A 25958-nucleotide genomic window follows, 5' to 3' on the forward strand; every position below is an offset into this window, starting at 1 on the left:
CTCTCATAATATATCTTTGGAAAAAGTTTCACTACTTCTAAAAAAAAAAAAAGCATTTTATACAGTCCAGTAAATATCACAAACATGAATAAATATAAAAATATTCAGTTATATTTTATTACAGTAAGTAACCAGAAAAAAAAAAGACATTTCATACAGGTTTAAAGTAGTTTTAATCCAGTTGTGTTTAAAGTAGTTCTACTCTTAGATTCATGAATTTTTTTTAGAAAACAGGTATACTTAGGATTAAATACTAAAGTAAATTCCAAAATTTTATACCTTGCTTAAATAATATAACTGAAAATTAGATGTACAATACATACACTGAACACAAAAGGATTAATAATAACCAGCAGATATCTGCAAACAATCTGTTGTCAAATTACTATCATAATTGCAACAGTATTTCTTTAAATACAGGCTTTCAAAAATAAAACAAAAGAATTGTAATCACAGTCACTGAAATCTATCTATGTCTCAAGCCTAACATTACTTAAGCCTTCACTAAACACAACTTTTATTAACTACATTCACAGATAGTACCACATTCTTACATCGAAAAAAACTTAATATTTTCTATAACATACACAGTGTGGGGAAGGACAAGCAAGTGTCATATATATATATATACATATCAGATGGTACACCAGCACTCTCTATGAAGAAATGCATTGGAAAATACAGCCACATCTATTGCAATAGTACATAAACTCAACTGAAGTTGCAACTCCAACAGCTACCATATAGTTGATATGAAGAGCCATTTATTGAGTTGTAATCACTTCCTACTTTTACCACTGGCCTTACAACTCCATCTCACACAATATTTCTGCAGCCAATAAACACCAATTAATTAATAATATGAAATAGTGTGGAATGACATTAAAAGTTGGGTGTTGAAAGCAAGTAACAGAAAGCACACCTACAGCCACTACCTCTTCCTATAATGTTATCTTGACTATCACATAATAAATACCATGTTTTAAGTGTATGCACAGTGTTTGTTGAATTGGTTGATTGACTTGAATTTTGTACAAAGCCACGCAAAGATTATTTACATTAGCCATCCCTAATTTAACAGTGAAAGACTAGAGGGAAGACAACTAGTCACCACCACCCAATGCCAACTCTTGGGCTACTCTTTTACCAACAAACAGTGGGATTAACCATCACATGAAAATGTCCACATGGCTGAAAGGGCAAGCATGTTTGATTGGATAGGGATTCAAACCTGCAACCCTCATATTGTGAATCAAGTGTCCTAACCATCTGGCCATATGCATGCATAGAAAATTTTCAAAGCTTATACAACACTTTTGTTCAGGTAATAATAAATATTGTAATACCTGGTATGTTATAAATAAATTGTGTGAAAGTTAGGATTTCTGTGTAATTTATCATAGTACCTGCCCTAACATTTTTTTTAAGTTCATAACCTGGACAAGAGATAGGTAACTCAGTAAACTGATAGTATCCAAAAGTGTTAACATAAAAATTAGAACATTTAAACTAATATTAACTGAGAGTAATGAACTAGAAGTATATCATAATACAACAGGAGACTTGTAATTTTTCGTGTAGCAGAAGTTCAGACTTAAATAGGAAAGTTCCTGTTCAACATATAACTTTGCAGGACTCCAGTGGTCTTCAGATTTTCACATTTGCTGCTTATGTTACTTACATATATTGTAAAGAGTGTAATCCCACCTAATTTTATCACAGATGCCAAACTTTCATTGAAATCAACGAGTGCAGAAGCAGTGATGACTGCTCTGAATGTCAAATTTCTTCATAACATTTTCACAATTGTTGCCACAGTAATAAAATCTGGAACATATTGTTTTAACTGTACTCACGTGTGAAAAAAATTTCTCTCTTTATACTAAGGAAGAGTAGACAATAAATTCACTTGTTCTTCAAGATAATGTTAGGTGAGCCTTGTGTACTTAAGAATGACCATACCAGAGGTCAAAATGTCATACCTGCTTCAAAAATATTATTCCTTACTGTAAAAGTTGAAAATTGTGAAAAACAAATAATAATAATTTCATAGTTTGTTATTGTACTTCACATCTTTAATTCAGTTTCCATAAAATGCCATTATAAATCTTTTACTTTTTCTCAATGAAAGTAACCCTGAATTTGAATCACATCTAAGATATGGTAGTTGTTTAGAATAAAAGTAGTGCATTTAGATCTAAAATTATACTGTAATTAACAGTAGCCTTTAAAGTATTCTAAACTTAATATGGACTAGCTTTCACAGTTCATAGAGCAAGCTTCTAGTGTTATGAAACTTTGAAATTTGTAATATAATTAAGTTCAGAATTTTTAACCAGCTTGTACAGTCTTAGTTTAATAATTAGTCAAATACAATTTATATATTGTCTTTTAAGTTATAAGTGTAGTGTAACAAACTTTATCACAGCTTCTGAAAAACGTACCTGAAGTAACTGCATATTGTTTTGGAATATCAACTGCTATTTCTTTTAAGCTCTGAATATACTTTACTTTGTCTACAATTGGAACTAATATGTTGAGTCCCTATGATGAAAATATGTTTGATATGAATATTTACTCAAAAAACTTTAAAAATGCAGTGGAAATTCTGCTACCTTGACTTGTTTATTTATGACTTTCACCAACACAATGCAATAGAGTTGGGCATTTGTTGAATTTGATAATCAATTAACCACTAGCCTTATAAATTGATTACTTTCAACTAACCGATTGTCCTCAAAATCAAACTTCAATAATTGGAATAATCGAAAATAATAATAATTGGAAACAGTAACTTTGATCAGTTGTTTTTTTATCATGATTAGTAACAATAACCAACTAAGCTGAATGGCTCTGAATTAATCATAAATAACAATGAGAAACCAACCACAATATTTTGATTATGTGCATAATTGAAAAAATCAAAAACAGTATTAATTGGAAGCATTAATTTTAATTAACAGATTATTTTAGTGGTAGGAGTTTATTTAATTTTAATTTCAATTAATTGATTCTTTTATGTAGTGATCAAAATAATCAATGCTGACTGGTAATTGACTATACTAATTAACTCAAATTAGTTCTCAGCTCTATTACGTACTGTAGTTAAAATGATTTATATTACTGCATGTTACTGGAGTAACTATCTCACTCTTTCCACACACAAAAAAATGTTCATAATGAATATAAATAAAAAAATCAGTTTCAGAGCTCTTCAAAAATTATTAGATCATGAACTTTTAAGGTAACTAAAAAAATATTTTAATTTTTAAAACAACTTTTAATCAAAGAACCATTTTATCATAAATTTTCATATGTATTTGCAATTTTTTAACATGATTGTTCACAGGCTGTTAACTGAAATCCCGTCTTTGTATGGTATAATAATAAACACTTACAGGTTGAAGGATAGAACAAAATTTGCCCATTTGTTCCACTATCCATGCTTCCTGCTGTGAAACAAAAAGAATAACTGTGTTTAAGGGTGTAGTGCTTCTCCATTTAACAAACTGCAGTTGCTTGAAGGTAGGAGAAACCTATTAGAAGAAAAAATTCTGAAAATCATCAAATAAGTAGCATTTCATATTAGCTCCTTTACAAAGTTTAGGACTGTACCAACAACATCAATTGTATATTTTGTTAAAATAATAATGGACTGTAATAAAGGATTATAATAGATAGCTGAACAATCTATAATACTGATTAAAGAATATATATTGCACATACCACAAGTTTTTTTAATCAGATTTTATTACACAGCTGTAAAAATAAAAGATCCACAGACTTGCTTGCTAACCAACAGTTCTTCAATTGGCAATCATTCTAAAGCTGGACTGAAATAACTTTAGAATTAGCCAGTTACATATTTATAAATTTTACAACTGTGGTTAGCATTGGGCTGTTATTAAAAATGAATAATATGTCATTTTTGTAATCTAATCATAAATGCTACGATGAGTCATATACCTTTAAACTTTTATGTTTCTGTGGATCTCTCTTGTACAGTATTGTTTTCACAGATTAGATGGATTTTACATGCAAAACTGTGGTAGTGTGTGTGTGTGTGTGTATACATATATGCAAATGTATGGTTTTTTTCTGCTTATCATGTGCTCAGTAAAAAATAATCGTAGCAAGTAATAAAGGTTTTCAGCTTTCAATCATCAGAATTTTAACCTACAATACATTTAAAGTAAACAAAAAGTTAGTATGTTAACAAATCTTGGAATACATATAGTAAATAACTCTGTACACCCTTATGATGAGAAACCCATTTAAAGTAAAAATGTATTCTCAAGACAGCTGGTATTGGTATTAAAACTTTAATTAAAATAAAGTATAGAACAACATTTTAACCTGAAGATGACCTAAGTAGGTCAAAACGTTGTTCTGTACTTTAATTAAAGCTTTGTATTCCATTTACATTTGTTTTAATAATGCCACTAAGTTATCATTATACAGTAACTAAACATGATCTATTCTAAATAGATAAAAAGTCATAAACTGAAACTTGTAAAAGAAAATTGTATTTAAAAATAACTTGTTTACTGATGTTTAAACTAAACTGATCTTTTAACTTTTATAGATAAAGAGAGAATGTTTCTACCTTCCTAGGTCATCTTCAGGTTAAGAAAAACCTTACCCTGAAGGTGACCTAGGTAGGTCAAAACCAAGTTCTCTCCTTATCAATAAAAGTGTTAACACCCATAAAAGCTGTTTTGAGATACATTTTTATTGCAAGTAGGTTTCTCATCATCAAGAATGATTTTTAACTGTATTTTCTAATATATCAGGTCATCCCTTATGTCAATGGATTTCCAACTCTTTTAATCTCAATTAATAATGTATGTTCCATTATTATTAATTACATCCTGTCAAAGATTCACAAGCTTCTGAATGTCACTTCCATAAAATTATTGTGGTTTAGAAGAAAAAATGTAGAGAGGGTAGTTTTGACACCTTCATGTATTCCAAGCTCTTTTCCATCAAGATAGTTCTGCAAACTTTAAAATAGATGATAAGATAATCAGATGGAACAAGGTCTGGAGAATAAGGAGGATGTGGAAGTTTTTCCCAGTCTAGCTCTTCAATGTTTGTAGATGTGATCCTTGCTGTATGGGACCATGCATTATCCTGGTGTAACACAACACCTTTACAATTGATCAAAGCAGGCTTCTTTTTTCCAGTGCAACATTCAAGTGCTCTAACTGTTGACAATATAAGTCTGATGTAATCATTACCTTGAGTGGCAGCAACTCAAAGTGGATCACACCAACAATATCCCACCAAATACTCAACAAGACTTTCCTAGAATGGAGATCATTTTAGGCTGTGCTTTAGCCAGTGTACCTGCACTAAGCCATTGATTGTCTGCAGGGCTTAACATATTTATAATATATCCATTTTTCGTCTCCAATCACTAACCTGTCCAAAATAAGGTGAATTATGTTCACAAGAGTGCAGAGATGTGCAAATGTCCTCTCTTGCTCTAAGGTTGGCTTCTGTCAAATCATGGGGGACCACTTTTTCCAGGTTTCAAAACCTTTCCAACCTGTTGCAAATGACAGTGACTTGTTGAATGAGTTGATTTAAGCTTCTGTGCTAGTTCTTCAGTTGTTACAGCACAATATTCATCAAGTGCAGCCAGCAACAAGACATCATTAAACTTCACAGGACGACCTTAACGTGGCACATCACTTTAGCTGTAGTCACCTGATCTGAACTTCTGAAACCATCTATGACATTTTCTTTCATTGAGAGACTCCGCACCATAAACACTTTGAATATGTTGTGTAGTTTCTGCTGCACTATTGCCCTTTTTAAACTCTTAAAGCATGTGCTCTAATGTGCCCCTCAGATGCATCCATTTTCATAAGGGTTTATTTGATTAAAGACCTGGAAAAGTGGAATTGGGTTAGTTTCTTTTATTTGTCTGAACATTTTTATACAGGTCCTACTACACATTTTAGTCATTAAAACCTTCTACAAAGACAGAAATGATGATGCACTTTCTGTATTGAAATTTTGGACATTACTCATGGGATGACCTGATACAATGGGGTATTACACTCACTAACCATACAAATGAGAAAATCAAGATAGACACTTTCACTTATGTACCACAAAGAGCAGTACCAAACACGGTATTTTAACATTTCATTTTATAGCGATTTTGAATAAACTTAATTCGGAGAAAAAACATTTTTTTATTCATACTTTGGTAAGACTTAACGTATTGTGGCTGATACTCTTACTACTAATTAGTCTATAAACAAGACTCTAAAATACTTGGTTTAAAACTTAAGTAATAAAGGAAAACAAACTTGTTTTCTAAGGAAGAAACAAAATAAGGAAGTGCTATCTCTAGAATCTTTCAAATTGTTAAGGCTTGGATAATCTGTGAAAGTGATGATTTTAGGTTATTATTCATAGATACTCTTGACAAAACTGAGATATGTCATGTACAAGATCACTGGAAACCTTAGTCCTTTTTTATAACATTTTATACAATTTTAAACCAAAGTTGATGATTTAATTGTGCAAATTATGCTAGTTTGAACAGTTTTAGTTTAATCTAACACAAAAGAAATGATCATTCACTGAATTTTGTGCAGAGCTACCAAAGGGATATTTGTATCAGCCATCAATAATTTTGAAGCTCAAGGAAGTTAATAAATGCCACTCACTGTCAATTCTTTGGATACTCTTACCAACGAATAGTATGGTTACCACATTCTGACATCCCAAAAGATAAAAGGAAAAGCATGTTCAGCAACAGATTTTGATCTCTCGACCTTCAAACTGCAAGTCGAGAGCACTCTAACCAACAAGCAGTGTCAGGCTTGACAAAAGATCAGATACCTTTGTACCTTAGAAGTATGAAGCCATCAAAAAGGAAGAGTAAACCAATAAGTTTATGCAACAGATAAACAAATAAGGTCATATACGATAGTAATATGAGCATTTCTTTAAAGCATATATTTACTTAAACCTCTTCTCTGTAACACAAAAGTTATATTCATAGTCTATTAAATGTTAACCAGAATCACGATAAATGTAAGAGGTCTATAATATAGACATTTATGTCTATATTATTCTTCTGTGCGCCCTCTCCATTCCAGGAAGCCGAATATCTTCCTGCATTAACTTTTTTCTTCACAACATCATAACTGATATTTCTCTCACATAACATTTAAATATTTAAACATCAACCGTTATTCGCCAAGCTTTCAGTGACAGGACAAATTTGTCGCTTCTAAAGACTATAGATTAACGGCATGAAATCAATGCTCTATAATTTTATTGTACAATCCTAAAATATTAAAAATTAAATTGCTCTAAGCCTAAGTCAAACTTCACAGACTGTCATTAAACTCATATGCCGTCGTCGCCGATTCACAGAAATAATGTGTTAAGTATTGAAACAGAAGTTCAAGTAACGATGATATAAAGAAAACAGCGTGAAAAATTACGTTCAGAAACTAACCAGTCCGTTTTGAAAAACAGCTAATTTTCCTGAAGTACATATCTTGATGCCGATTTCACAAACATTAACAACGACGGCACCATTTTCCAAAAAAGTAAATTACGAATATGTCGCTATGTCGTCTTGCTAACTATTTGACACTCAAATCTCTATTTTTGTAGTTCTATCAATAAAACACCGAAATCTCTATTCTTTGTTCTATTATCCACCACATCGCACCCGAACATCTATTCTTACTTATCAATAAAACACCCAAATCTCTATTCTTTGTTCTATTACCCACCACATCGCACCCGAACATCTATTCTTACTCGTGTTACTGCTTGAAATTCATACATATATTCGTCATAATTTTGTAACCATCTGACTTCTATATCGTTATTCTTCACCTACCTTTTATATATTTGACATACAGATATCTATTTTTCATATTTTTTATGATGCTCTGGCTTACATATCTTTATTCTTCATTGCCTTGCTAACTATTTGACATACAAATGTTTATTCTTCACCTTATTTTTAACCATTTAACTCTCAGATCTCCATTTAGCATTATCTTACCGACCATTTGACATCCAGGTATCTTTTTTTCATCGCCTTGCAAACTATTTGACACTCAAATCTCTATTCTTGCCATTCTATATATCTAACACCCAAATCTCTATTCTTCGTTGTATTGCCCACCACTTCCCTCCCACATATCTCTTCTTCTTCTTGCTATTTGAAATTCTTATATCTATTCTTCTCACTTTTATAAAATCTGGCATCCAGATCTTTATTTTTCACCTACCTTTTAATTGTTTGACAGTTATATCTCTATTCTTCATCGTCTTGCTAACTATTGGACGTAGAAATCTCTATTCTCCCCTTTTTTCTAAGTATTTATTCCTCAGGTCTCCATTTTGCATTATCTTACCGACCGCATGACATCCAGGTCTCTATTTTTCATCCTCTTCCTAACTATTTGACACTCAAATCTCTATTCTTGACATTCAACATATCTAACATCCAAATCTCTATTCTTCGTTGTATTACCCATCACTTCCCACCCACATCTCTATTCTTCTACGTCTTGCTATTTGAAATTCATATATCTATTATTCACATTTTTATAAAATCTGGTATCCACATCTTTAATTTCCATCTACTTTTAACTGTTACATCCATATCTCTATTCTTCATCGCCTTGCTAAGTATTTGATATCCAAATCACTATTCATACCTTTTTTCTAAGTATTTATTCCTGAGATCTCCATTTTACTGTATCTTACTAACTGTTTGACATCCAGGTCCCTATTCTTCATTGTCTTGCTAGCTATTTGACAACAAATATCTATTCTTCTCCTTCTATATATCTAACACCCAAATATCTATTCTTCGTTGTATTATCCACCACTTCCCACCCACATCTCTATTATTCTTCGTCTTGCTATTTGAAATTCTTATATCTATTCTTCATAATTTTATAAAAATCTGGCATCCAGATATTTATTATTCAACTACCTTTTAACCGTTTGACATCCATATCTCTATTCCTCATCGTGTTGCTAAGTGTTTGACATTGTAATCTCTTCTTACCTTTTTCCTTAGCATTTATTCCTCAGATTTCCATTTTGCATTATCTTTCTGACCACTTGACATCCAGGTTTCTATTTTTCATCTTCTTCCTGACTATTTGTCACTCAAATCTCTATTCTTGCAATTCTATATATCTAACACCCAAATCTCTATTCTTCGTTCTATTATACACATCTATATTCTTCTTCGTCTTGATATTTGAAATTCGTATATCTATTTTTCATATTTTTATACCCATCTGGCTTCCATATTTTTATTCTTCACTTACTTTTAACTATTTAAACTCAACATCTCTATTCTTTATCGTCTTGCTAACTATTTGATATCCAAATATCTATTCTTCACCTTTTATCAAACTATTTTACCCTCAAATCTGCATTTAGCATTATCTTACTGACCACTTGACATCCAGGTCTCTATTTTTCATAGTCTCCCTAACTATTTGACACTCAAATCTCTATTCTTGCCATTCTATATATCTAACACCTAAATCTCTATTCTTCGTTGTAATACCAACCACTTCCCTCCCACATATCTTTTCTTCTTCTTGCTATTTGAAATTCTTATATCTATTTTTCACATATTTATAAACATCTGGCATCCAGGTCTTTATTTTTCACCTACCTTTTAATTGTTTGACATCCATATCTATATTCTTCATCACATTACAAAGTATTTGACATCCAAATCTCTATTCATATCTTTTATCTAAGTATTTATTCTTGAGATCTCCATTTTGCATTATCATACCCACCGCTTGACATCCAGGTCTCTATTTTTTATCCTCTTCCTAACTATTTGACACTCAAATCTTTATTCTTGCCATTCTATATATCTAACACCCAAATCTCTATTCTTCAATGTATTACCCACCCCTTCCTCCCACATCTCTATTGTTCTCCGTCTTGCTACTTGAAATTCATATATATATTCTTCATATTTTTATAAAAATATGCCATTCAGATATTTATTTTTCACCTACCTTTTAACTGTTTGACATCCATATCTTTATTCTTCATCGCCTTGCTAAGTATTTGATATCCAAATCTCTATTCATACCTATGTAATGAAGTAGAATGAAAAGACTGAAGTGTAAAAAAAAAAACGTATGCTTTTCTTCCATAATTACTTCAACATTTGTACTCGCTGAGTTTGTACTTATTTATTTAATTTGTCGACAGTTAAAAATTATATGTTTTTTAATATTTCCAACACTTTTATTGGAAGCTCAATATCCGTTCTATTTTCAGTTTGTCGAGTACCCTGAAAATTTTTTCTTCCTAATACAGCGTGAAAATTTCACTATACAGGTGATAATAAAGAAAATTATTATTTATTTCAGAATAATAATTAGAAATTAAACTATGCTCTAAATTTAACAAATGTGTGGTCACTTTCGCTCCACGCTATTTATAACATTGAACATTTTTTAGAATAATCGAAGCTCACATAATTTGATACTCTTAAAAACTGAAAATAATTATCACAGTTTTAGACATTCTACAGAAGTTCATGATATTGAAATAATTTCGAACCATGTATGCTACCATGTTCAGGTGTGCTCTATCTGACCACGTTGCCGTATCTTGAAATTAACCTTAAGGCGTAGTTTATATTTCAAAATCCCCGTCTTAAACCTGTGATTTCTAAAGCACACTATTCCTCCCTTAGGTTCTCCATAAGTCATATGATATTCGAAGATGATGATTTCTCGATGTCCCTTTCAACAGTAGGATAGATGCTGTGTTAAATTACTTGCTTTCTATGTTTCCATATGTAATTACATAGATATCTACTTTATTCTCCAGCTGCATTACGTATATAGCAATTGAACGAATATATCGTGGAAGAGTTTTATGTAAACGTAACTTGTTTTAGTTGTCTTTCCAGATGATTCAGATTCTTATGTTTCTAGTATCATTAAGTACACAAAAATCTTCGTCCTGTAAATTTTTTTGGGATCTGTGTAAGTGTATGATTATTTTGGTTTGGAAAGAACCGTTACATACTCCTTCCAAAAGCGATCAGTTGTCAGTGGTATCACACTACCAACGTAACCTAACACCAAACAATATCAAAATGTAGTTCTGATACTTTCAATTTCTCTACACTGTTTTATTGGTTGTGGTGCTCATAGAACTTGCAAGTTTGCATATTCAAATCCTTTCAACATAACTTACTAGAATTCAACATTCCAGACTTTTTACGTCTTAAAATATTTGTTGTAATGTTGTAATTTCGTTAGCGGGTTCTTTTATATTGTGTAGTGAAATTGATCTTCATTCAACGTATTAGGAACAAATTACTTTATATTTTCTTTAACGTTTCTAAAAGCTTCCACACGAGTACGCTGTTGTAGTTTGTTTTAAGCTTGAGTCAAAAATGATATAGAAATCTCTTACAGTACTTGGACTAATGTGAAATCAACTTAGTTCTATAAAAATACTTCAATAACATTACAGCAAACACAGAACGAAATACTACATGAAAATATATTGGCTGATTCGACTCTTTATTTTGAATTTTGAAAAATGAAACCCGCTACACAATTCAAAACTACCTAATATTTATAACCTGGCTTAGAATATACAACTTACAAGAAATTTTGATGTCACATTAGAACTTTCTAGGCCTACTTAATGTAATTATTAAAACCCGTAGCTTTTTCTAGCTAACCAACAAATTACAAAATTAAAGAATAGCTTACAACAATGCCTCATTCCTGGATTATGACGTCACATGAACAATTTGAATTCAAATAATAAAACACTACACTAAATTGTTTATTTGTCATATATATTTCTCTACAAGTTGGTTTTCTCGACATCACTTATTAGTTTTTGTTTTTGTTTTTTTACTGTCAAAACCGTAGTATGCTGATGGAACAGCGTTTTTCCTTTGTTGTCACTTTTAAAGTTTTGAGTTGGTGGTTAGGTGAATACACTGACAGCTCCAACCTTGATGATCCTCTGAAACTAGTCGACAGAAACTTTGATATCTTCAGGAGGTTGAGTTGACAAACTGATCTCGGAATTTACCAGGTAGAATTTTTCTCTCACCAACATACTTACAAAAATAATCAAGATGGACGACCACACGTTGGGATAATCATCCTTCTAAATTTTGTAAATTACATCATTAATTGTTTTGAGTACAGCACGTATCCTCTCCCAGCACCTGCTTAACGTTGTAGTTCCTCCTATCATATGGTAAAAATTGTACAACCACAACGTATCATTTCAAAGGAATCCATTACTATCCGTATTAAAAATCATAGCAAATTCTTGTTTTATCGCTAAGTGAGTTAAGTTTTTCTCAGACGTTCCTCAGTGGCACAACTACATGTTTACAACGCTCGAAAAAGAGTTTCGATACCTGTAGTGAGCAGAGCACAGATAGCCCACTGTGTAGCTTTGTGATTAATTACAAATCAACAAATAAAAATGTTCCCAGGTAAATTTATGTAAGACATAAATTGTGTTCCTTATTTTATCTACATATACTTGTAAGATGATCCTAAGTTCAATCACAGAACGAAAGGTCCAATTGCATTTTTAATTCTCTCTTGAATATCGGTAATAATGGTGTGTTACTGGTAGTTCCATGTACTACTGTATAATAAATCACCAAAAAGTAGAAAATCTCATGTTTTCCTATGTTCTTTGACTAATTAATTCAACTCTATGTGGTTGTATCTCTTCACCAAACTGTCAAAAGATAGAAAAATTACTATTAATCTAATCTTTTCCAAAGGATCTGGAACCATAAACAAATCTGATCTCAAAATTCCCTCCATGATCTAAGTGAAGCACAGTAGGCGTACCTTACCTTGAGACAAATTCGTTGACTGGAAGGTTTATTCCGTCTGACTTTCGCCAGTCATTCCTAAAAATACGTGATCGAGAAGAGCAAAATGCAACCACCACTAGAAACACTACATAAATTCCTTGACCGCTTAAGTTTAGAAATAAAAAGTAACACATCGGGCTGAAATTTTTTAAAACATCTTGACCGGATTCAAGAGTGTTCTAAAATGAGAACTCAAAACAGTTTAAGGATTTTGCAGATGCAAAATACATATTCTGGGAGAGTAGCGTATTTAGTATTTCCATACTATGCTAATAACTGGATTAGTAACACTTACCTTACTTTTACAAATGTTCATACTTTTGAAACAATTAACTGGGTGGGATTGTAATTACTCATTTACACATTTAATTTACAGTTTGTTAAATGATGAAATCCTGATGTACATATTATTGAATGTTTTGGAGTTTGTCACTTCGAAATGTAAGTGACTAAAAATTTGAAATAAAGGGAGTTAAAGCCATTTAAGGTTGTGATTTTCCTATAAAAAAAAAAAGAGTGAGAAGCATGTACATTAAAGAATATAAACAATGACATGTTAGTTTGGTTTGAATATCACGAAAAGCCACACGAGGGCTGTCAGCGCTAGCCGTCCCTAATTTAGCAGTATAAGAGGGAAAGCAGCTAGTCATCACCACCCACAGCCAACTCTTGGGCAACTCGTTTATGAACGAATAGTGGGATTTACCGTCACATTATAACGCCTCCATGGCTGAAAGGGCGAACATGTTTAGTGTGATGGGGACTCGAAACCGCGACCCTCGGATTACTAGTCGAGTGCCTTAACCATCTGGCCATGCCGGGCCATAACATCTTAGAAATATTCAAATGTGATGTAGAACGGTTCTCGTGTAACTTACCCATTTGTTGACTGTTTCACTGTACATGTTATGATATGTTTCACTTACTCTAGTTACAATTTGAGCAAAACAAAAAGAGCAAAATAGCCAATGATAGCTCAACATCGTTTTTATTTAACCTTTTTTTTTGTTTTATTTTAATATTAAGAGTGTAATCTTGAAATACTAAATTATGTATTTAATCCAATTGTTGGTATAGGTCTTGTCTATATAGGCCCGGCATGGCCAAGCGCGTAAGGCGTGCGACTCGTAATTTGAGTGTCGCGGGTTCGTGCCCGCGTCGCGCTGAACATGCTCACCCTCCCAGCCGTGGGGGTGTATAATGTGACGGTCAATCCCACTATTCGTTGGTAAAAGAGTAACCCAAGAATTGGTGGTGATGACTAGCTGCCTTCCCTCTAGTCTTACACTGCTAAATTAGGGACGGCTAGCACAGATAGCCCTCGAGTAGCTTTGTGCGAAATTAAAAAAAAAAAAAGGTCTTGTATTTTATCTTCTTGTATATGAATGTATAAGGCTGATGTATATGAAATGTCAGATTTTCATTTGCAAATTTTAATCTCAGATTTTAATGGTTGAAAGAGAAGTATCATCGTAAATTTGTCAGAATAATATAGTATTTGTCTGGTTCATTTCAAGCTCACTTTATTTTTCTAATTTTAGAAACTAAATTATACTTATATTGATTTTCTTTACCATGGATAAAATTCGTATTCGTATACATTTCTTGTTAGAGTTCAAGCTTGGTCACAATGCGACGAAAGCAACTCGTAATACCAGTTACGTACGTGGTGGAAACATAGCTAATGATCACAAATCACAGCGTTGATTTAGCAGATTTCGTTCAGGCGACATAAGCCTTGAAAGAAAGTCTCGGCGCCAACATCAGACAGCCATTAATGAAGAAGAATTGAAGGTCTTAGTTGAATCAGATTCCCACCAAACTGTGAGAAAACGTACCAACAAACTTAATGTTCATTATTCAACAGTTTTCCAACATCTTGAAGCAGTTGGTAAGGTGAAAAAGCTCGATAAATGGGTACATCACGAACTGACTGAAAAACCATCAAACAACACGAGTTGAAGTTTATTTCTCACTCTTATCTCCAGAGAATTGTTACCTGTGGTGAAAAGTGGATACTTTACGATATTCAACGATGATTCAGACAGTGGCTCAACTATGAGAAGTAACAAAACTAGCTCTTCACCCAAAGAAGCTTATGATATATTATTTATTCTTAAATCCAAAATAAATAATCACAGTAAAGAAATATTCTTGTGAACTTTACAATATGCATCAAAAGTTGTTACGAAAACATCCAGCAATAACTGATCGTAGTGGATCCATACTGCTTCATGGCAATGCTCGATCTCGTGTCTTACGCGTTACTGTTCAAAAACTAAACGAAATTCACAACGAAACTTCACCTCGTCTGCCATATTCACTGTATCTTTACCTTACAGATTATCACTTTTATAGACATTTGGACATTTTGTAAAGAAAAAAAAAGTTTACAAATCAAAGTTCAAATGAAAGTGATTGTAGTGTATTGAGTCCAAAGTAGCTTATTTTGATTAAATAATTAAACAGCAAATATGTACTCGTGCCACGTTTTACTTTCAAAATCCGACATTTCATATGTAGTAGCCTAATAGTCAATTCTGATACGTTTCGCACTTCGAAAACTGTATTTCATTTATTATACTTGCTATCTAATACTTCATCACTGAGCTTACCAGGAAAATATGAATAAATGTGCTCTCTCAGGTGTTGTTACTGATAAGTTTTCCATTATCTAATGTTACCTTATATTACATTATGATATCTAACTTTCCATTTTGTACTTTTAACGAAGTTCATTATTATTAAAGCTGTAAAATATGCAAAAATATTTTCTAATAGTAAAAAGGCCCGGCATGGCTAAATGACTATAGCGCTTGACTCGCAATCTGGGTTCGGTTTGTTTGTTTTGAATTTCGCGCAAAGATACACGAGAGCTACCTGCCCTAGTCGTTCCTACTTTAGCAGTCAAAGACTAAAGAGAAGACAGCTTTCATCACTACTCACCGCCAACTCTTGGGCTGCTCTTTTACCAACGAATAGTGGGATTGACACGTCACATTATAACGCCCTCACGGCTGAGAAGGCGAGCATGTTTGGTGTGATTGGGCACAATTTGGGAATCACTGGTTTGAATTCACGTCCTACCAAACATGTTCGACCTTTCAGCTGTGAGGGCGTTATAATTTGATGGTCAATCCCACTATTCGTTGGTGAAAGAGTAGCACAAAAGTTCGCGGTGGGTGATGATGGCAAGCTGCTTTCTCTCTAGTTTTTCACTGCTAAATTATGGACGGCTAATGCAGATTACCCTCGTGTAGCTTTGCGCGAAATTGAAAATAATAGTGAATTTATAAATTTACATATTTAAATTCCTATATATAATTCTTTCATATAAATGTGTTTGCAGAGTTATCTCGTTTATTACTCAATTATACTCAGAAGGCTTGCACTTTATTACATTCTAGAAAGAAAAAAACGTTATCGGTGTTTCTGCTGGTGTATTATTTTACCATCAATTTATTATAATCTTTCCCGATAAAACGACAAAGAAATAAACAGAAACTTCCCCATTGTCGGTTAGAAGCTGATATATGGTATGTCGTTTTTCACAGTGTTCGGTGGTGCAGAGCTTCAGTTTGTTGGCATGCACTATAAACGAGACCCTTATAGCTTATAAGTTGGTGGATAGTGTTGTAAAAAAAAACAAACGAAACACAGTCCAGTCCCGTTAGAACCAAGTTGTCTCAAAACTACAAACATCTACCAAAGCTCACTTTAGTCTTGATGCTCAAACATTGTTCTCTCCTGTTGTTACATTATCTATTTTGATGTATGATCACTTTTGTTTTTTGAAATACAAATTTGTGTATGAAGTAATATAGACTTTAATCACCATAAAAACTACTATATCAATTTTTAAAGATTTTTATTGTGCAACGTCCATCATCTAGCTACATAAATTAGTAAAAAAAAATATTTATTTATTTTTATTTCAAAGTTTTTATTTGAAGTAAACTATAAATTTCTGCTTAATGTTTATAACTGTATATATGTGTTTGTAAAGATGGCCTGTGCAGCTTTTTGACCACAAATAGTTGTCAAATTGTATGGTGTTGACTTTGCTCTAATTTGTTACTGCTAAATTAGGGACGACTAGAGCAGATAGCCCTCGTGTAGCTTCGTGAAAAGTTCAAATCTAAGTGAAATGATCCAAAATGTAAAGGGAAATATTGAAAGGATTTTTGAACAAAATGTTTTTGTTAAATCACTTGCTAGTAATAATGTTCGAAAAAAGGAAACCAAAATTAATCTTACGTGATGATGAGAAACCTACTTAAAGTAAAAATGTATTCTCAAGATGACTGGTATGGGTATTAGTACTTTACTTAAAAGAAACTTTGTTAACTTGAAGTTGACCTAAGAAGATCGAAACGTTGTTCTGTACTTTATTTTAATTAAAGTGCTAATACCCGTACCAACCGTCTTGAAAATGAAAATTGATTTTAGTTAAAATATATAATTTGGCTTCCTTTGCTTTACGTATGTAAATTAATGTTTAATTCTTTGTTTAAAAGAAATATAAAGAAAAATAATCCATAGTTATTACACGTTAATTTATAAACGATGTGTATGTGTTTTCTTAAAGCAAAACCATAGCGGGTTATCTGCTGATTCTGCCGAGAGGAATCGAGCCTCTGATTTTAATGTTGTAACTCCGAAGATTTACCACTGTACCGGCGGGGAACGTATAAACACTCTGATTCTATATAACTTTTACTTACTAACGATTTTACTTCAGAACTGGATTTTTGAGTGAATTGACAAAGATTTTATATTTAATGGCAAATTTTCTCCTGGTGTGATTTATTTTTGAACTAATTTCTGGAATCAATGGTAAAATGTTCTATATGCGGGATTGAATTTATTTTCATTAGACAGGATGCCATTAATTTTATCGATATATTCTGTATTGTTCATGATTACAATAGTTACCTTTTCAAATTCACTCAAAAATCCATCATTAATCTGAGGTCATTATTAAATAAAAATTACGTAAAATCATGCAATATTTCTATCCGATAAATTAGAAGAAAATGGGAAACCAGATGCACTGAACATAATAAAATACCCTTCCATGTTTACGACCATTGCAACTCAAAAACCCCATGCTATATCAGTTAAAAACACTATAGATGGAAACAAAGAACCAAACATTAACAAACGCGAAATAAAGAAAACCATCTCAATTTAACAAAACATTCCGATTCTAAACCAGTGTCCCAGAGCATAAAGATAACTTTCGTAATCAGTTGAGCAGAGTCTTATCTTATGACTTCTTTGTTCTACTCTGTACTCATATCTAATCTTATGCGTATTTAAGCTAGTTGTACCTGATGATGATAAAAGTGTGTCGAAATGTTGTACATTTGTTACTTGTAATAAAGCTTCTTTTGTTACCGTTCAAAGTCGTCTGCAAACTTTTATTGGCTGAAAGCGGGTTTCTCGTCAACAAAAAGGTAATGGTAACGTCATTTTGAACGGTGTGGCCCAAAGTCACAGATGAATAGTCGCTAACTTGACCTTTTTTATGACTTTCATAATCAGAGAAATAAAGTAAAATAAGTATATTAATAAAAATAAATAAAGCTTACAGTAATTGATTATAAAAAATTGAACTTTATGATCAACGATAAATAAAGTTAATTTATAAGACGAAAAGGAGTATTTTAAAATTTTGAAAGATTCACAACTTATAAATGATAGAAATATTATAAAAGTATATGATTTTTAAAGCCATGGGAAGATAATACATTTAGTAGGTTTTTTATTTTAAATTTTCATGTAATTTATGTATTGCTATTGTGGGATAAAAAAGTTAGGGCATGTATCATTGACACTTATCCAGTCCAGTGTTAAAATTTGATAATAATAATTATTTTTATTTATTTAAATGAACGACAGAATATACTAATAGGAATACTTCATATAGGATTTATATATATGTTGTTGTTCTCCGCTGGGACAGAAGTAAGTCTAGGGATTTATTTACAACGTTAAAATCAGGAGATTCTATTCCCGTCCAGGGATACACTAGTTTTCTCGATGTGGTTTGTTATATGCAAAACAGTGATATATTTGTCGTTCACATTGTGCTTATACTAGTTCTTTTTTCACAAATGTCTTTTTTATTATTAAAGTAGTATACTTTTTAAATATTACTATTACAATTTTTATCATATTTGCCACAAACAATAGCAAAAAGATAAAGGGAAAACAATAGTAAAGTTGACGCGCAGGAATTTAATTTTCAGTTCCTAATATTATAAGAAACTTTCAATAATTTAGACTTTAAAGTTATAAATATATTTGAATTCTTTCTTTTTATGCAAAATAATTATTTCATGACGTACATCAACTAATCATTCAATTGATTGACAGTTCCAGAAGTTCCAGTTTAAAATAAAATGTAAATTACTGGACAATACCCTAACTCTTTTGTAAGGAAAATGATGGAAATGGTCTGTGTCTCGGATGCTATAACTGTGATAAACGTACATTAAACGTTTGTAAATGTTGAACATTACAAAACGTTTAACTTTAGTGAATTAACTTTGGACGTTAGTATTTCTACGAAAACATTAGATATCTTCCTAGGGAATAAAAGTAAGTTTGTAAACAGCGTGAAGCCAGCCAAGAACAGAGAGCTAGCAAGTTAACTATTAAGCGAAGTGTAACAATACCAACTCAGAATTAAACCCCTCATCGTGAACAGTCGATCCAATATTCAGTTCCATGTCAGATAGAAGACTCAGTACTGTTTGTAAGTTTGTAAAACATTTGTATATAAATTATTATTTGTAATAATCATTATTATAAATTGTATTGTTGTTTGTATATTAAAATACATTTTTGTTAGGAAGGAAAATTGTGTTTATCAATCTTGTTGGCAAGTATCATAGATATAACACATACCGATATTTAGTTAATTTCTAAATTAAAAGTAAAAATTGGGGCTATTTGAAATCGTAATACGTAACGTAATAAGTCGGAGACTCGTCCAGAATATATTATAATATGAAAGATACTAAATCAGGGGGTCGTCTGAGATAAATTATAACACATAACAAGTATTTTGTGCATTGGTTCGTTAATCCAAACTGTGACAAGATTGTACCTTATCAGAATATGTCATCTTACTAAATATATTTACCAAGCATATATGACCTTTATCCTGTGTGGGATATTATAATTTATGGTTAATCCAACTTTTCACTGCTAAAAGAACAGCTAACGAATTGGTAGTGAGTGGTGTTTTCTAGCTACTTTCCTTCTTTTATATGTTTTTTCACTTAGGGACAACCAATGCAGATAGTTGTTAAGGAAGTTTGAGTGAAATTTCAAAAACGAACAAATTAAACAAACTCCCTTCAACAGTGAAAAATGATAATAACTTTTGTTCTTGACACTGTAAGAAAAGTGTAATTCCTAAATTAAAGGCTGTGAAAATTAATTTGTAGCTGTACTCACTTGCTTCTACATTTTTGAGATTTATTTTTAGCTACGGCAAAGCAGTTTATACAATAGGTATAAATTTTTTCCTGCTACAAACTTTTAGTTGATAGCTCTATTTCTTGAATAGTTTTTGAGGATTTCCTCTTGCTAAAATTTTATGTCACATCTACTGGAACTTTTAAAATTTTATTGTCTGTTTTTTCTGCAAAAAATGCCAAGGTATGTAATTCTGTTTGTAGATACATTTTATCAGTAGTTATTTTGTTTAATATTTCCTAAAATATTTTGGTTAATAATAAATACTTTGTAAATAATAATATTTAAGGTAGTGTGCAATAAGCTGTTCTTTCGCGTTGAAGGAAATTAAACTTCCTTTCTGTGAAGTACTTGACTATGAAACTGTTATCATTAAATGTAGACGTGTGTATTTATTTGTTTTCGAAGAATAAATAAGATACATATAGATGCAACCCATGTTATCAGGTAGAAGTAAGAAATGACAGAACTGGGGTTATCAGTTTGTCATTAAATTGGAATGAGAATACACACTTGTGTTTAATACATGTGTATATATATACATCTTGCAGGGTTTCTGTATATTACTTTAAATACACCAGTTGTGTTTTCGTTTCCCTGTAGGTCTGTTATTTGGTGTGAGTCGTAGCAGAAATTTATTCTCAGATTTTACAACAAATATGCAAAACAAAACAGAGGTGAGTACTGTTTAGTACTAGTAATGTTTTACTAACTTGCTTTCTAGTTTAATTTTCGTTACTGAGAGTAAAAGTTTTAGTATTTCTAGACAATTTGATATTAATTTGTCAATCAGTTTGTTAATTTTAGACTCTCCAACTTAAATAGATTTCGATTTATATGTATGTGTTGAGATCTTGTTTGTTGTTATTAAACCCTGATCAAGAGATTATTAAAATACAGTACAATTAGTTTACGAGCTGATAGACATCAAAACGTGAAATGATACATCCAGTTAGTCTAATAAATTTTTTTTTTTCGTACTGTACCTAAATGAACATCAAAAAGGAGGTTTATATCACTAGTGGAACAATAGTCATACTGCTACATAGCCAAAGAAGTTTTGTAAATTGTATGAATAAGAGTCCCAATATGAGTTGTACTGCATTAGCTTGACTTCTGACAAAACACATTAGACAATTTCTACATGCTCTGTATGTGTATTATATGATGTGGTATTCTAAGGTGAAACTTATTTCCACAAACATTAAATAGGTTCACTGAATAACAGGAGGGTTTGATCAGAAAAATTGCAAGGTAAATTTGGGTTTAGCTTAATAACTGAATTTTAAATTAAGAAAGAAAACAGACTGGATATGAGAAGATGTGAAGTGAAATAGTATTTATCTCATAGCACAAAATCCAGTGTGTGTATACTTCCATTGGATCAGCAAATCAATTAGCAATTTTTATCTCTTAAGATGTTTTTCTGTCAAACAATTCTTCAAAAATGTGATGAAACTGAGGTGAAGCCATTGTTCCATAGTCACAAAAAGATCATTGAATATGTCTATAATATTGCATGTTATCACATGGCTGTTTATTCTCTAGCTCATTATCATGTAACTGTCCATTTTTATTAACATAATGAAGGCTGTGAACTCTAAATATTCACCTACTTAGTAGGTGAAATGTTATTATTGCCCTGTTCTGTGTGATGTGTAAAGGCACAGCAATATTTCATTGGGCAGAATAGACACTGTATGTTAGAGAACAACAAAGAAAAATGGACACTTAGAATAAAAACAAGTTTTCTGGAGGACAACTTTATGATAAAATTGCATAGAATCTGACTGAACAAAAAATCTTTAAATTTCTTATATTACTGAAAGGTACAAAATATCACAATGCTCTGCAAAAATTAAGCCATAGTAACAGTTACAAGGCATTTTACTTTACCTAGTTACACTAGAAATGGGAAAACACCTTAAACTATCATTTTTGAGATTATTAGGCACAACTAAAGTATTCTGTAATTACTTATTCATACTGCATTATTATCTTTTAAGTGGCATTGTTTTCCAGAGCCTAATTATAAATAAATTCTGTTGTAGTTTTCTGTTTCAAATTTCTTTTTAACTTTTAATGAAAACGAACGTTTTGTTCTAATACTGATGCTGCATGAGCAAAATGGTACCTCAGTGCCAAAGTTTACTGTTTGTTTTCCTCAAGAAATATGTTAGCCCTTTCCATTGTGCATTTTATTTTTCAAAATAATTCAACTATTTTCCTGGTAAAAGTAGAGATTAGTGCTTACAAGCAAATAATGATATGGATTTTACTACATGTGTTTTATGTTTTTAACTAATGTATAAATGTCAAGAGTGTGTAACATTTATAAAATATTTTTTATGCAATAAATATGATAACTAACATAACAAACAACAACCTTGTGATAGATGTATCTTACATTAAACATGTTTAATGTTTAGTAGATGGAGAATTTGAATGACATATACATTTATGTGGGGATTTTTCTAGTCAGATGTGTTTTCATGGTAACATAGAAAACTATTGGCTTTCCCTGGGTCCAGCAGTAATCCCATGCCAATTCCATCTATTTTATCATAAATGATATTATTAAACTTTAAATGGTTTAACTTTGTGGAGAGGGTAAGAAGTTCCAAGAACTGTTTAGACACTGCTCAGTGTCAGAAGGAAAGAGAATGTCCACAACTAGATACATTTATCTTGGTTTAAAGAGGATTAGTGGTGTGTATAATCTATGATTTTACACGTACTTTAACATTAATGTGCATTATATGTAGAATCACTCAGTGAAAGCAACGAATAATTTTGTTCAGATAAATTTTCTGAAACTTGATATATAGCTTGTAAATTTTACACTATTTCAGAAAATATTGGATGTGACTTTTGAAACATACATTGATAAACGAGTTCCAGAATGGAAGAAAAGAATGAAGGGTATGTTAGTTATTTAAAAATATTAGTTCATAATTGCTGTATGATGTAAAAGTATTGATAAAGAAGGCTAAATAAAGCTATTCAATATGGCCGAGAACTAGTAAAATTTCAACACTTGCTAAAAACCTTATTTTTAACATTTCAGACTGTGGATTATTGCTGTGGACATTTATGTATCATCATTCTTGGTATGTTGTGTAAATATTTATGTTAGTTGTTATAACATTATTATTTTGGCCTTTCAGAACTACCACCTATTTAGTAAAGTTATATTGTTGTCCTCTTCACAATTAAAATAATCCTAAACTGAATTATTTTTTATTACCTCCAGATTAAGAAAGAAATTTTTGTGATCACTTCTTTTTCATATTATTTCAGGAAATTTTGTTACATGAATATTTTCAAGAAACCTCCTCACTTGTGAGTTACATCAGCTTCTAAACCCTAACAAGCTTTTGGTTACTTGCTTGAACCAGTAATCAGTTTTATCTATATGAACTTCTTATAGCTTTACCTGTTCTCTAACTCTTGTGTATTTTGTTAAAATCAAATTTTTAGATTGTTTTATACTTAAAAAGTACTTGACTTTTTTAAACCCTTTACTGATTATTTTCAACCTATTCCTGATTATTCATAGTCCATGTAGTTGCTCCATAATCTCTTATCAGGGCAAACAGTACTCCAGATAAGATGTTGACTGTGTAAATATGCATGTTTTTAATGGATCAAATACCAATAGAAGTAAAGATTACATGTACTAAATATGCATATTCTTTGCCTATGTAATATATATATATATATATATTAGTTAGAGGTTTGTTTAGTTTTTCAGTACTAATTTTCTCTAGAATATATATACTATTCACATATATCTGTATATCTGTTAATTTGAAAAAAAAGACATACCATAAATAAAACAAAAACAAAATGTGAAAGATCAATCCTATTGTAAACTGATCAATCATTTGTACATTGATTTGTGGGTTTTAGTAAAGTTCTTTATACGAAACAAGCTGAAGTACTACTTCTTTACCAGAATTATGAACTTAAAAAATATGTGGGAGTGGATGCTATGACAAATAACACAAAATGTTTAACCTTTATACAGTTTATATGCAATGCGTTATCACAGTATTCATTAATACATCACCAAAGGTTTTGTATAAGGTTTGACAACTTAAGATGTATACATTTTATGCATTGTATACACGGTGTAATGGTCATGGTTACTTTGTATTAAAAGGTAGGAACATAAGAAGTGATAGTAGGGGTGCTTTTTGTTACTCTCTTTCAACACCCAGCTCTCAATCAATATCATTCCACAATGTTTCATGTAATTAACCAACAGATGGGCATTTGCTGCAGAAGCATCTTACAGGCTGAAATTGAAAGGTCAGGAGTCAAAGTAGGAATAACTCAAGAAACGGCTCTTCATATCTGCTTGTGATGGCTGTTAGAGTAGAAACTTCAGCTGAGTTTATGTACTATTGCAATAGTGGCAACCATTTTTTCTCCCCATTGCATTCCTCTCTAGAGAATGCTACTGCACTCCCTGAGATGAGTAACATGTTTATGTACCCTCCCCCACATTTTGTGTATGTTATGTAATATAAAATTTAAAAGCATGGTAATATAAAAAAAACATTTTTAATATGGACGTTTCAGGAGTTCCTTAAATTCCACCATCAGCATTAATATCTCAGAAAAAATTAGTTCATAATATTTGATCTACAAAAAACAATATTAGCATCAAGCAAGTTTCTTATTGAGTTGGAAGTTTTAAAAAAGCACATTTAAAAGGTAACAATGCAATTAAATATACAATAAAACTTGCAGCATCCAGATATTTGATAAATATCTGTCAAGAGAAACTATTATAGAGAGTGGTCTAAATGTAAATGTAAATACTGTACTTTTAAAATAATGATAAATTTGGAAAAGCTTTCTTTAATAAAGTTTGTGATCTGAATTTATACTTATATTTAAGCCTTTCTCTATATTATAGTTTCTCTTAATTTTATTTACTAAATGTGTGTGCTGTACATTTTATTGTACATTCTATTATATTGTTACTATTTAAATCTATTCTTTGTAAACTTCTGATTGAATATGAAAGAAAGCTCAATTAATGCTTAGTTTGTTTTCTGTAGTTCGAATATTATGAAATAACATTTTTTGAAATATTAATCTGGTGATGGAATTTAAGGAAATTCCAAAACGTCTGTATTGAAACTTGTATTTTGTATTACCTTGTTTTAAATATTTATTATAAAATTGAATAATTATTTTGTGTATGTAAGGATGTGGTGCCATCTATAAATGTAATTAACACAAATTCATGTCAAAGATAATAAATGCTTAATAACAGTGATAATGGGGGGAGAGGTGTAAAAGGTTGTGAACCACCAGTACTATGCTCCTTCTTCAAAACTATCATCTCACAAATTTTATTGAGATTGGCACAGCAACCTAATAGTGTTTAGATAACAGACAAACAAGTAGATTTTTGTGTTTTACATATATATAGATGCTACAAATTGTTTACTTTCCACAAATGTATGGATATTGCCTTCTGGGGGAAGAATTTTTAGTAGGTCATGAAAAAAGAAATAAGAAAAGCATAGGCCTAGTA

The 25958-nt window shown here is 31.3% G+C and overlaps 1 protein-coding gene and 1 pseudogene across 8 annotated transcripts in view; one reads left to right on the forward strand and one right to left on the reverse strand.

Annotated features, from left to right (window-relative positions):
• LOC143232341 (stomatin-like protein 2, mitochondrial) overlaps positions 1–13818 on the reverse strand; it is a 28579-nt pseudogene extending 14761 nt beyond the window's left edge. Inside the window, exons 1-5 of the transcript XR_013017500.1 lie at positions 13792–13818; positions 12893–13092; positions 6687–6705; positions 3399–3536; positions 2445–2544 (exon numbers count right to left, since the gene is read on the reverse strand). The product of XR_013017500.1 is annotated as a stomatin-like protein 2, mitochondrial (transcript). The remainder of the gene's footprint in view (positions 1–2444; positions 2545–3398; positions 3537–6686; positions 6706–12892; positions 13093–13791) is intronic.
• A 4420-nt stretch (positions 13819–18238) lies between these two features.
• LOC143246243 (uncharacterized) overlaps positions 18239–25958 on the forward strand; it is a 38146-nt gene continuing 30426 nt past the window's right edge. Inside the window, exons 1-3 of one of the 7 annotated variants that reach the window (XM_076492646.1) lie at positions 18239–18372; positions 21008–21081; positions 23257–23326. In XM_076492646.1, the coding sequence (XP_076348761.1) occupies positions 21064–21081; positions 23257–23326 (88 nt within the window). In that variant the 5' untranslated portion in view covers positions 18239–18372; positions 21008–21063. Of the gene's footprint in view, positions 18373–19459; positions 19677–20087; positions 20158–20451; positions 20588–20707; positions 21082–23256; positions 23327–25958 lie in introns of those variants that run through there. The other 6 variants (XM_076492627.1, XM_076492670.1, XM_076492659.1 and 3 more) reach the window with 6 other exon arrangements.

The sequence above is a fragment of the Tachypleus tridentatus genome, chromosome 1 (genome assembly GCF_004210375.1).
Source record: "Tachypleus tridentatus isolate NWPU-2018 chromosome 1, ASM421037v1, whole genome shotgun sequence".
NCBI classification, from domain to species: Eukaryota; Metazoa; Arthropoda; class Merostomata; order Xiphosura; family Limulidae; genus Tachypleus; species Tachypleus tridentatus.